The sequence below is a fragment of the Chrysemys picta genome, chromosome 4, assembly GCF_011386835.1.
Source record: "Chrysemys picta bellii isolate R12L10 chromosome 4, ASM1138683v2, whole genome shotgun sequence".
Taxonomy (NCBI): Eukaryota; Metazoa; Chordata; order Testudines; family Emydidae; genus Chrysemys; species Chrysemys picta.
In genome coordinates this window covers 143,189,349-143,203,274 of record NC_088794.1, presented here as the reverse complement: position 1 = coordinate 143,203,274, position 13,926 = coordinate 143,189,349, and the positions used below count along the sequence as shown (strand labels likewise).

The 13,926-nt window shown below is 45.4% G+C and overlaps 1 protein-coding gene across 4 annotated transcripts in view; it reads right to left on the bottom strand.

The window, feature by feature from the left end:
* Positions 1–13,486, bottom strand: part of LOC101947178 (coiled-coil domain-containing protein 175) — a 46,207-nt gene extending 32,721 nt beyond the window's left edge. Inside the window, exons 1-6 of one of the 4 annotated variants that reach the window (XM_008168245.4) lie at positions 13,265–13,486; positions 7,161–7,246; positions 3,358–3,469; positions 3,003–3,138; positions 1,530–1,758; positions 206–328 (exon numbers count right to left, since the gene is read on the bottom strand). In XM_008168245.4, the coding sequence (XP_008166467.2) occupies positions 206–328; positions 1,530–1,758; positions 3,003–3,138; positions 3,358–3,469; positions 7,161–7,246; positions 13,265–13,340 (762 nt within the window). In that variant the 5' untranslated portion in view covers positions 13,341–13,486. Of the gene's footprint in view, positions 1–205; positions 329–1,529; positions 1,759–3,002; positions 3,139–3,357; positions 3,470–3,626; positions 3,822–7,160; positions 7,247–13,264 lie in introns of those variants that run through there. The other 3 variants (XM_008168249.3, XM_042845178.2, XM_042845179.2) reach the window with 3 other exon arrangements.
* Between the last annotated feature and the right edge of the window lie 440 nt (positions 13,487–13,926).

Genomic DNA, 13,926 nt, shown 5'->3' with positions numbered 1-13,926 from the left:
ATTATGGAATAATTACTGGTTAATTTCCTCATGTAGACAAGTCCTTAGCTCTTTTATTCTTTCTTCATAGAAGCTGGTCCCTCCAGCCCTCTTCTCTCAACTCCCTCCAATTTGTCCAGCTATTAAATTAAAAGTTGATGCTCTTTACGGTAAGAATTTGCATTGAAATAAGAACTCTATTGCGAGAAGCTAGTTATTTTCTTACCGCTGTATTTTGAGCTATCTCAGACTGCACAGCCAATAGCTTTATGGACAATTTTTCGAATTCATCCTTTTTTCCTGAAGTTTTTTCCTTCTGAAGATCAAGTTTTGTTTTCATCTCTGCGTTCTACATTTAAAAATATAACCATTTTTACAAGCTACTATGTATTGCTTAACTAAAGAAGAAAGTCTCTATATTTGTAAATAGGGCAGTCTCTGGAGCCTTTCAATAAAAAGTGTTATACTAATGGGAAAATTATACTAGAAGAAAAGAACTTTCTACAGGGACACTGTCTATAATTTCTGTGCACAAATCCTACAGGAAAATCCTATTAATAATTCATTAAAATAGAGTATTAATTTAGGCTCTGACCCAGCAAGGACTTATGCACATGCTTAGTTTTATATGCTATAAACAGTCCCACTAACTTACACGGGACTACTCACGGTGCATAAAATTAGGCACGTGATTAGGTCCTGGCAGTACTGGGGCTATAATTTGTTCTACAGAAAAATATTTTTGTCAAACTAAAAGAATGTAATATCCTTTTACAGTGTTTCTCAAACGTTTGAACTGGTGACCCCTTTCACATAGCAAACCTCCAAGGGGCCCCCCCCTATAAATTAAAAACACGTTTTCATATATTTAACACCATTATAAATGCTGCAGGTGAAGCGGGGTTTGGGGTGGAGGCTGGCAGCTCGCGACCCCCCATGCAATAACTTTGCGACCCCCTGTGGGGTCCCGACCCCCAGTTTGAGAACCCCTTAAGATATATTTTATGGCATTTTTCAAAATAGAAATCAAATAAGAAAGACAAAATATAAAAGCAATAAAATAAAGATATTTTTCTTCTCTTTCTCTTCTCATATTAAAGTAATTAAACAGAAGAAGTCAGAATTCAATAGGCAATTTAAGAGAATATAAGAAAAATATATATACACACATACACACTCTCTCTATATAAAAGTTCTTATATTCTCTTAAATTCCACAGTGTGTGTGTGTGTGTGTGTGTGTGTCTTGGACCCCGTCCCCACTCCAATATAAAGAGTTTGTTTGGAAGTCAATTTCCTTTTGTATTGTTATGAAGGCATAATTTGACTCCATGAGAACAAACTGTGTAAAATGTTTAGCATAAATATTATGATGATTTATTATTTGTATGATCATAGTACTCGGGAGCCCTACTCATCGACCAGGACCCCATTGTGCTAGGCACTGAATAGACATCAACATTTCAGTATAATTCCTAAAACCACTTCAGTTTTGCAGCTATATTAACATGTATACATTTATGACTGTGGAGTACAGTGCCTGATATTTACCTTTCTAGCCCACATTTCGATTTCATCATTAAATATTTGTATTTCTTTAGCTAGAACATCTTTCACTTCTTTGATAGCATTCATTAGGTTGATTATTTCTTGTTCTGCATCCCTTTTTTTGTTGCAAAACTCATTTAAAAGTATATTTGTGTTAGCTTTCTGTGCCATCTGCTGGTTCAGTAAGTCTACAGCTTCTTCATGCTGGACCCACAGCCACTCTTGGTCCTTACTGGCAAAAATAAATCAGAGACAGATTATACTGCATACCTGCCATAAGGATTCAAGTCCTGGTCCAAAGCCTGCTGAAGTCAGTAAAAACACTGCAGGGTAGCTCGAGACCTGAACCTTTATTTTCTACCTTTCAATAAAGTAAAGCACACATTAATGACTCCGACAAGTCTAGCACTATATATATAGAAATAGAAATAAAATAGATATAAAATATAAGTACAGTAGTGCATATAGAATTGCCTGTAATTAAGACTATCTAAGCCTGCCCATTTTAAAGGTTCATTTTCAGTTGCTTATAACATTCTCAAAGTTTTACTTCTTCAGGTGTGAATATTTTCTGAAAGTTTAATAAAAAATAGATGAACTGTTTTCCAACATAGAAGGAATGAAAAATATATCAGTTTTCCTGCTGTAAGAAACTACGCTATGATCTCTTTTTGAACAACTCTAGCTCTTTGGCAGAAAGTGATAGGAACATCAGATCTGGCATGGACAAAGCAAATGTCCCAATATCCCAGTGGGACAATGTGGAAGAGGAAGATTCATGAGGGGGTGTTTGCAGAGATTTTGGCCTGGTCTACAATTAAAGTTTATACCAATATAGTTATGTCACTCAGGGATGTGAAAAATCCACACTCTCTAGGCAGGATACTATGCTGACAAAATCCTCAGTGTAGACGCAGCTGTGCTGACAGACAATGGCGTCTGTTGGCATCACTAATGTTGTTTGGAGAAGTAGTGTTCCCATACTGGCAGAACTCCTCCTCCTGTCAGCGTATGTTGTGTTTATACTAGAAGGTTATGCTGACACAGTTATGCCTGGCATTTCCCCCCAAAGCATTAGGGGGCTCTCTCAGCATAAACACCTAACTCAGAGCTCTCTCCCACAGGTGGCGATCTGGGGGCTGCAAATTTAAAATTCTCTCTACTTCTGATTGTCCTCTGACATTCATTGTTGCAGGCAGAAGGCTCTCCCCCTGCCACGGTCATCACAGTCAGATCTGCAGTCACTTGCCTATAAGCCAGTCTATCATTACAGCAGGGGGCATTTGGCATCAGGCAGTGACACGAAAGATCTTCAAAAGCAGGGCTGTTACTGCAGCAAAGAGCTGCCTAGGAAGATTTGCAGCTCGCTGCAGAAACAAGGGACAAGCACTGTTCACCAGGCTCCGATTCCGTTTCATTTCTCCTTAATCCTCTATCAATATGATTTCCTGAAGCTTGAAGCAAATATATACATACCACAGAGCAGCGTTCTGGGTTTCACAAAGGATTTGCTTCTGATTCAGTGATTCGATTTCAGACGAGATGTTTTTCAGTGCAGTCTGTAATTGAGTTATCTTAGCAGTACTGGATTCACGGGCTGCACCAACAAGAGCTAGAAAAATAACGTGTGCAGTTGTTGCAAAAAAAAAAAAAAAAAAAAAAACCCAAAAACATGTATAACAACAATCTGAATGTGGCTTATTTTCTGTAATCTTTAACGCATTACTGTAGGAACTGTCAACTATCGGTCGCCCACAGAGTAATTCTCTTACTTTAGGGATACATTTTGTCTCCCCACTTATATTCTCAGAGTTGGTTAACTTGACACTACCTTCCAACTCCTTGGTAACTACTTCTGGAAGATTCTGGAGTTTTAAACGGAGATTACTATTTTTTATGGTCTCCTCTTCTAGAAGTTCAAGGGTGTGTCTTCTTAATTTTTCCTGACAATTAACAAATAGGTGATCACGCAAAGGTTAGATTCAACCTCACTCACTTAACAAAACAATATATGAAAAAGTGCTTTGGGGCTTCTAAACTCTACATTCTCCGCCTTTATACATGGCTATCCTAGCCTAGGCACTCCCACCCTCCACTTACCCTCCAAAAAACCTCCTCCCATGGAGGGCTGGCCAGAGCCATGTTGGTGTGGCAGTTCCAGGCTTCTCATGTGGGGCAGTCCTTAAAGGGCCAGACCCTCTCCCCACTCCAAAAGCTGTGTTGGGGGAGCAGCTGCACCAGAACCACATTGCTGGGGCAGATCCTGTCTCTCAGCTTCTGTTTTGGGGGGGATAATTAAATGTCAGAAAAAAGCCCTCAAATCCAGGGCTGGCACACTGGTGTGTCAGCTCCTGGCTGTGGACCACTAGGGGGTGTGTGCTGAAGGCACCATTAAATAGGCACCCATCAAAGCTAGGCTAGAGTCACTGTTGAGACTGAGAGGAGCTCTTAAAGGGGCAGAGCCCCTGAAACTGTACAGTGGGTGGGGGAGTTGGGTCAGTGCCGTGCTGATACAGCTTCCAGCTGGAGGTGGGTGGAGAAGAATGGCTGGTCCATAAATAAGTGGTGACCTAGACCTATGCCTAATGCCTGACCTGCATTTTTGCTAACAGCCAGAGATGAAAGTAAGTCGGTATGGCAAGAGCCAGTACGCCATGCCGGACCAGATCAGCTTCCCCAGGCTGGTGATTTAAAGGGCCCAGGGCTCCCTGCAGTGGCCGGAGCCCAGAGCCCTTTAAATCGCCTCCCGAGCCCCGCTGCCCAAGCCCCGGGGTGGTGGCAGCAGAGCTCTGGCGGTGATTTAAAGGGCCCGGGGCGGCGATCACTGCTGGAGCCCTTCCACCGCTACCTGGGGCTCAGGTGGCGATTTAAAAGGCCAGGGGCTCCCCGCTGCCAGAGCCCTGGGCCTTTTAAATCACTGCCCGAGCCCGGTTGCCAGAACCCTGGGGTAGCAGCGGCAGGGCTCTGTGAGAGATTTAAAGGGCCCAGAGCTGCGCTGTGGTAGCGGCGGCCAGAGCCCTGGGCCCTTTAAATCTCCCGAGTCCCGTGGCTCCCAGCCACCTCTGCAACTGGTAGCTCCGGGGGTGATTTAAAGGCCCTGGGGCTGCCAGGGTTCTGGCGTACTGGTAAGTCCTTTAACTTACTTTCACCCCTGCCAACAGTTATCTTCACCAGCCTAAGCAAGATGGAAAAAAAAAAAAGAGGTAGCCCAAGCCGATTCCTCAAATACTCAATTCTACATGCCTACACTTACACCAGTACACACTGCTTTCCTTAAGCGTAGAAAGACTGAAGAGGTGGCAATAGTATACAAGAAACACAATGAGAATATGAAGGTTTCACTGGAGAGGAATTATATCTTCTTTTTCACTTTTACTGCAAATTGAGAACACTTTTGCTGAACTGAGCTAGTGACATAAAAATAACTCATGAATAAGTTGATTAATAAGATGAATAAGGCTAAGATTTAGTCATAGGTATTTTTAGTAAAAGTCATGGACAGATCACGCGCAATGAACAAAAATTCATGGCCCGTGACCTGTCCATGACTTTTACTATATAAATACCCCTGACTAAAACTTAGCAGCAACTAGGGCCTGGGGGTGCTGCTGCTCTGGGTAGCCCCAGGACACTGCTGCTCTAGGGGGTCCCAGGGACCAGTGGCTAGCCCCTGCACTGGCCAAGGGGGCTGACTGCCCTCAGCCACCCGCTACTCCGAGGTCCCGGTGCCAGGGCGCTCTCCGGGGCTGCCCCCGGGACCACTGCTCGGGTACTCCCCAGGGCCAGCTGCCCAAGGCCACCCGAGCAATGGCCAGTGCGGCTGGCCACAGGGCGCCCGAGCAGCCCTGGGGTCAGCCGCACCAACCACTGCAGCTGTGAAAGTCATGGAGGTCGTGGAAAGTCACAGAATCTGTGACTTCTGCAACCTCTGTGACAGAATTGCAGCCTTAATGATGAATTACTGAAGAGGAGGGTTGAAACAGGTGAGTAAGAGTAGTAGTGAAGGAAAAAAGGAGAGTTTTATAAGAGATTTACATTTATCAGCGGATAAATTAAAGGGATTTTTTTAAACTGTTTTATTTGAAACCACTTTGGCTTTAATGTCTACCATGGCCTTATGACAGATGCCAATCATCTATGAACAGCCATTCCCAGTTAAGAAATATCACAGATGACACCCTAACCATGCACATGGGAGTTCTCGTCTCTCTGTAGTGAAGGACACTAAGAGTTGCTCCAGGAAAGAGTGCATTGGGGTCAGAGGGAAAAACTCCTAGGTCAAAATTATTGATTTGCTTTATTTTTTAATACAGGCTTTTCTATAGTGCTCATCACAGTAGCATCTGGGCAGCTAACAATCCATAAATAATGTATCCTCACAATATCCCTATGAGACACAGAGGTATTCTTCTCATTCATACAGATGGGATTAAGTGAAAGAATAAGGCCCTTATCCTCCAAGGAGCTCTTCACAAGCAGACTTTGCCCTCATGTGGAGCCCCATTAATTTCAATGAGGTTCCACCCACACAAGCTCATTGCAAGACTGGGGCCTAAATCACTTGCTCTAAACTAAAATAGGAAGTCTGTGAAAGCGCTGGGAACTACCAGATCTGGAGACCCAATCCATTGCATTGACCACAAGAGCATCCTTCCTCTCTTGACTTCAGTGCAAGTGCATACACTTACACAAAGTGTGGACTGGGCCTAGTCCTAGGGAAGTCCTCCAAAGCACTGGCAGCTCTAGTCAGGGTCCATGGGTGCAACTGCACCCACAGACATCAATGAACTTCCATGACTGCATCTCATGGCTCCCAACTGGCACCCAGATCCCTTCTCCTGCCAGAACCTGCAGCAGCTCCTCTCAGTGCCAAGCACCGGCGGGAAGTCTCGAGCCAGCATGAAGGTATAGAGGGTGGACAGGGAGCACTCCTGCTTGGGGGGAGCCTGGCCAACATCCAGGTCCCACTCTGCCTTCCCGGCCCTCCTGCCAGAACACACGGCAGCTCCTCTCAGTGCCATGGACCAACAGGAAGCCTTGAATAAGCAGAGAGCACTAAGGATTTAGGTGGGGGGCAGTGGGGGAAAGTCAGGCCGTTCTCCTTATCCAGCCTGGCAGGGAGCTGTGGTGTAGGGAAAGCCAGAGGGAGCCTGTGCCATTACCGCAGGGGAAGGGGTACCTCATTAGTACGCTCCTGCCCACTCCAGGCTGCCATGGCAACTTCCTTACATCCTGGGGGAAGATGAGAAGGGGAGCAGGGCTGCATGTGGAGCAGAGGGAGCAGGAGCAGGGCTGGATGTGGTACAATACACCCATTGAATTGGGAGGTTACATCTGCCCCTGCTCCAAAGTAACAGAATCCCACATTTTCCCTGGCTGTGTCATTTATCTTGGTAGGGTTGGATTAGTTGGATTATATTATTAGGGCCAAATTGTGCACATTGCAAAGTGCATGCACAGCTTCCACTGACTTCAGCTGGAGTTGTCTTCCCTTCTCTGATGGGAGAATCTGACCTTCAGAGCAGAAAGTTGCTTATGATACAACAGTAAAATATTAATTTCACTCATTTCACACTGTACATCTTTCTCATGTACAAGTGACTCTAAATACTTTATACTTTCCGGTTATGTTACCAGTTTCTTAATAGCTTCAGTAGCATCTTCAAGGTGCTGCACAGCTTCTTCACTGAATGCACACGCTTCATTTTTCAGTTGTATTTCTAAATTAAAAACATTGTAAAATTTAAAGCTTCAATTTTTTCCCTTAACCTTAAAATTATATATTCGTACTGCTAAATTATTTTATAAGTGTTATTCTAAAAGAGAAGGGCTTTATTCCAAAACATTTGCTAAATTGATTACTGTCATGGTTCTAAACTAGGGCAGCACCTTTTACATTCCTCAAATTAAAGACATAAGAAATTAAGTATAAAGTTCTAGGGGAACATAGTATGACAGACATGACAAAATACTGGATAAACCTTACTGAACTAAGTTAAACCCTACTGTATTAGGCTTAAGTAGTTTAGGAGTTCATTGTATTAAAATGTAAAGGTTTATGTATTATTGTGGGACTGTATGGAACTTTTTTAGGAAGAAGACATGCAATATTTGGGAAGAATTATGATCTTCAAAGAATTGTTTGGGCCAATACATATGAATCTGGTTTCCTAGGACAATGGTTCTCAACCACGGGTCCGGGGCCCCTGGCGGGCCGCGGGCAGGTTTCAGGGGGTTTGCCAAGCATGGCCAGCATTAGACTCACTAGGGCCCAGGGCAGAAAGCCCCATCACCCGGGGCTGAAGCTGAAGCCTGAGCAACTTAGCTTCATGGTGCCCCCTGTGGCGTGGGGCCCTGGACAATTGCCCTGCTTGCTACAATGACCTTTTCTGTGCAGAAAAACAGTTGTCATGGCACAGGTGGGCCATGCAGTTTTTATAGCATGTTAGGGGGCCTCAGAAAGAAAATGTTGAGAACCCCTGTCCTATAAGGTACTCGGGATGCCTTTTGCAGCTACCCCCTGGAGAGGTTCACATAATCTAGTTCAAACTGGATTCTCCAAGGACCAACAGGCAAAGAAAGATTTTTGGTTAAATAGCTTGATAGTAACCTGATCCATAGCCTTCTTTCTGATCCAGCAAATGGACAGGACCTCTGGTCCACAGAGAGCCCCAATCCTTAAGGAAAAATTGGAAGGACTTTGGCCTACTGAGGTCCCATAAAACAGGGGTTCTAGTTCTGAGCTGGGACTGTCGTGAACTTGTGACCACAAAATGGAGGCAGTGTCTTAACTAGGAAAAAAGGTGTGTTCTTAACTCGTAATATTTAATTCTAAGTAAAACCCTAGGCTTTCCCATATTCTTCATTTGACCTGCTAACCTGGGTGAAAACTACAAACTGCCTTGTCTTCACTAGAATTTTACCTCAAGTTAGTGGCCTTTGTGCCAAGTTCTAACTTACGCCCTGTGTACTGTCTGATTCTGACGATCTACCACTTTTATGCTGATGTAACGCCTTTGACTTGAATTAAGTTACTTACGATTCAACCAGCGTAAATGAGATCAGAAGGGAGGTCCACTGGATATAGTTGGCTTGCATGGGGGTAAATCACAGCAGAATTTGGCCCTGCACTATAGGCCCAGCAGTAAGCAGCAATTAGAGACAAGTCCCTTCAACAACAACATTCTGTCATCACAATCTCTCTATCACTTGCAGATCAACAGATCTGTGAGCCACTTTCCCCAGAAACAGGATAAATGTAGGGCATACTGTGCAAAAATAAAAATCAATGTCACTAATTACACTGCTGCTTGTCAAGTCTTTTCTTGACTTCTCTTTACCTTTTTCCATTGCTTTAATTCTGTCCTCTCTCCTAGATTCCCTCTTGATTCCTTTTATCTATTTGGTCTTCTTTCTCTACCTCATGTTTACTTCAAAAGCTAACACTGTCCCCCTTACAGGCCATTATAATGTATCCTTCCTATTTTGTGTTGCCGTCCTTCCCCTCCCTCATTGTGTCTTTCCTTGTTTCCTCACCCTCTCTCTCTGCCTTCCATGGTGGTGCCCTCTCCTCTTGCATTCCTCTTCCCCACCCAATTTTGGGGACAAAAAGGCTGAGCTAGGTGGCCCACTGGGGCAGGCCTATAGGCAGCTGACTATGAATGTCAAGCCCTGAATAGAAGATCTCTTTAACTTTATATGGGAAAGCTCTTTACGAATGGCTGCTTCCACATCCTTGGGCAAAAAAAGAAAAGAAAATGCAGCCATTTATTATCTGACTCAATGCATCTCCCAGTTTTCTGGCATACTTACATTCAGGACCATTTGTTAAATGGGATAGTGCCTACTTACAAGGTGGTATGTAGATTTTTTTAAAGGAGGTAAATCCCAACCAAACACAGGCTTAGAAAGGGAACCTGCAAAACTCAGAAAAGTATTCTTTATCCACAGGAGGATTCTGCTGATGACAAGGCAATATATGCAGGTCTCCCCCCTCAGCCCGCTTCTTTGCTCCTCCTACACCTTATCTCTGAGTGACTCTCACCCATAATCGCAGCTCAATTACCATCTTTATGTTAATAATTCACAAAAATTTCTCTCCCCTCTGAACCTGAGTCTATCTAAACTCAAAATCTCAGCCTGTCTTTCTAACATTTCCTTGTGGATGTCCAGCTGTCAAATGAAACTTAACATGACCTATTCTCCCTCCCTACCAAAGACCTCTACTTTCTCTATCACAATCATCCTTCCTGTTGCTCAAGAACATAATCTTGGCTTCCTCTTTGATGTGGCCTGTCCTTTGACCCACACACCCAAGCCATGTCTAAAACTTGCCATTTCTTTCCACCACAACATCTCCATAAATCGACTTTTCCTCTCATAAGAACAGCCATACTGGGTCAGACCAAAGGTCCATCCAGCCCAGTATGCTGTCTTCTGACAGTGGCCAATGTCGGATGCTTCAGAGGGAATGGACAGAACAGGTAATCATCAAGTGATCCATCTGCCCACATTGCCAAAGTTCTTGTCCAAGACCTAACCATCCTGTGCCTTAACGACTGTGATCAACACTCTGACCTCAATGCCTGTTACCTCATTCTCCTCAAATCCATTCAAAATGCTGCTGTTAAGATCATCTTCATGACTCAGTGCACGGACTATGTCACATATCCCTTTTAAGGTTCTCCATTGGCTCCCTGTTTCCAGTACATCAAACACAACCTTTTTGTCCTTACTTACAAAGCCCTCAACCTTTGATAGTTTAGCCCCTCTCCATGTAACTGATCTGTTATCATAATGTTGACTCCCATCTGCACTCTCTCAATAACACCAGCCTTGATCTCCCAATTCTCCACTTTTCTGACATGCTCTTTCTGCCAGACCGCCCTTTACACATGAGAAAAGCTCCCAATCAAAATCCATAAAGCTATCATCTTGTCCTGCTTCAAGTCCCTCCTCAAAACTCACTTCCTCCATAACACAAATGGTAAATTGCAACACGATAATGGCCAGGCAAGTAGAGAGCAAGTAGAGATCATTACTACTGGCTAAGCATTTTCACATCCTATTATATTTATATGTTACACCATCTCATGCCATTCCGACCCACTGGTTTGTCTCATCCCTCTGTTACATCTTGTCTTTTAGACTGTAAGCTCTTCGGGCAGGGACTGACATTTATTATATATTTGTATGGTGCCTAGGATAATGGGCTCAACCTGGTTGTCAGAAAGCCCTGCCAACATGCCTCCAACCTGAACTAAGGAGACCTACTCAGGAATAACAGGAAATGCAGCCTCCGTCCCCATTCAGTCCTTGAGCTCTCTGCTGAGGCTATCAGTAGTAAATATGTTATGACACAGACATCTCACCACAAGGAACTAGTCCAAGACTAGCAATTCATGTTGCAGTGGGCACTAAACAGGTATCAGACAGTAACAACTTTCCATCACTATCAACCAGAGTCAGATTTGACTGGCAACCTAAAGGAAAAATGTTCCTTAGCCCATTACCAATCACTAGAGCTGACTAGACCCTCCTGTACAATTTATTTTTAAAATGAATCCAACAAAAGTTTGCCACTATTTCCCTTGTAAGGTATTCCACGATCTAATAAAACTTGAGTTTGGAATCCCCCCCCCCCATCCAATCTATTTTTTTTCTTTGTTCTAGTTAATTCCATTACTCTTGATTATACCTCCTTGCTTACACTATTCTAAAACAATGCCTCTCCCTAGATAGTGGTTAATCTTTCATCCTGAATCAATTTCTTCCATTCTTAGTTATTGCTAAACCTCCTTACACAAACGCTTTAGCAGCAAACTACTGATTGCTGAAGTTTCCCAATGTTTTATCTTCTAGCCCTTTCTGTTGTCCCGAGAGTGGGTTTTATTTCTTGTGACAGATATAGTGATAAATGTGTTTTCAGATAGCAGATTTATTTTCCAAGGCCTTTCGGGAGCACCACAACCAGCTTCTTGTCAGATACCGCCTGAACAAAATTAACACTCAAGTCAGTTCAAGGACTTTCCAAACTCTTAAGACCCAAAAGATTCTGTATTTTGAGTGGTTGTCAAAGTGCCTTCTTCCTTCAGATGCCATGCCATGCACTCATTGCAGAAGTTCATAGGAGACCACAGGCATCTGTCTCACACCACCTGTCTCAGCACCTGAATGCAATATTTGCCCAGTGTGTGAAATGTGTTCACTTCTCCAATGTATCAGCAGAAATAGAGGTCAAAGAAGGATTCTTTGCCATGTATGGTTTTCCCAATGTGCTAGCGCTATGTGTAGGTACAAGGGATTTTACACATGTGGAAACATTACCTGCTCAAGAAGATTTTAAAAGAATGGTTTGCAAAAATAAGAAGCAGTAGAACAACATGAGTATCTAGGGACCTAAACAGATTATTAAATATATGCTTGCCAAAAAGTCTGAGTCCCGCAGAGAAACCAGATGGCTGTGTATGTGACAATCAAACCAAAGAAATGTATTGTCTACACATATTACCCACCCCCACAAAATGCTAATTTCTGAAGGATTTAGTTCTCTGATTTATATGCATATGGCAGTCAGATTAATAGACAGACACCTCCTGGGTCAATTAGGAACAAGACAGCCCATAACAATGACAGACAAATAATATTTTAGACATATTTTATAGATATAACTAAAATAATGTGTAACTGATAAGTCTGAATAATACCGATTTTCAAAATCAGGCCCTGATACCACAATGAGCTCTGCATGGATACAGGGGTCTGCCCACAGGAAGCTCATTGAAGGACAGGGGTCTCAATATACCTGCCATAGTGTGGATATATATGAACAAATATATAGTGTAAAATACATATAAAGCATCCCAAGTATATGCCTCCCGAGGTAGCTTTTCCTACTTACACACGTGACAAAAATTCTGCAAAGACTGTCCTGTAAATAACATTGGCCCAGGGCATACCCTCCTGTGGAAATACCCGTGGGATGGGAATGGGGCAGTTGGGGGTTGAATCCTCATGGAGTTTCCCAAAAATCCATCTGGGTGGGGAAGGGAACCCCAGTGGGATGAGCCATTGTTTCACCCCGTAACCCGACAAATTAACCCCTCTGGATCCACAGGAGGCAAGAGACATATGCTTGAAGAGCTGATCCCCTCTTCTGCCTCTGGGACCCCCCAACCAGCTGGCAGTGGGGTTGGACAGGGAAACAACTCACCTCCACCCCACTCCCTTACCCCTTTCCCAGCAGCAGGGCTGCTCTTGGTCTGGATCCCACAGTGGGGCTGGAGAGGGAGCAATTTACACCCCAGGGTCACTAACCCCCTTGGCCTTCAGAACCAGAGAGAGGGCAAATGACCCCTGAGTATTATGCAGTCACCCTTTGCTCTGCGGCCATGACCAGCCGGTGCCCCTCCCCCCCCGAGCCGTGCCCAGCCCTGTATCCCCTTCCCCGCCCCAACAGGAGCCATGCCAAGCCGGTGTCCCCGCCCTGTATCCCCTTCCCCGCCCCAACAGGAGCCATGCCAAGCCGGTGTCCCCTCCCCCACAGAGCCAGGCCCAGCGTCCCCCCAGGAGCTGCGCCCAGTCCGGGATCCCCTTCCCCGACAGAGCCAGGCCCAGCCCGCGGCCGCGCCCAACCTGGGGCCCCACCCAGGATCCACGCCCAGCCCGGAGCTCGCCCCCGCAGCGCTTTACTGGGGCCTCCACAAGCGACCCCCTGGGCCGGGCCCCGCCGCGCTCACCCACTCCGTGCAGGTGGCCCAGGGCAGCGAGCGCGGGCTGGGCCGGAGTCAGGCCCCCGAGGCAGGGCGTCTCCATCGCGTCGCCGCGCCCGAAGCAGGCCCCTCGGTTGCCAGGGGAACCGGACGCGGCGAACCCTCGGGCGGCCCCTAACGGAGGCCGGGCTCTGGGACTAGAGGGCGGGCGTCGGGCAGCGGGCTCCCCTGGGACCGGGGCCTGCAGACAGACAGGCAGACCTGGCTGCAGGGCAAACGGACCATGCCGCCAGCCTGGGACAGACAGACAGACCTACAGGTTACACAGACTGTGCTGCCAGCCCTGGGACAGATAGACAGACCCACAGGTTACACAGACTGTGCTGCCAGCCCTGGGACAGACAGACAGACCTACATGTTACACAGACTGTATTGTTAGCCCTGGGACAGACAGATCTACAGGTTATACAGACTGTGCTGCCATCCCTAAGACAGACAGACCTAAGTGGCATACAGACTATGCTGCCAGCCCTGGGACAGACAGACCTGCAGAGTGTACTGCTAGCCTTGAGACAGACAGACCTACAGAGCACACAGACTATGCTGCTAGCGCTGGGACAGGCAGATCTACAGGGCATACAGACTGTGCCACCAGCCCTGGGGGCTGGGACAGACAGACCTAACATTAT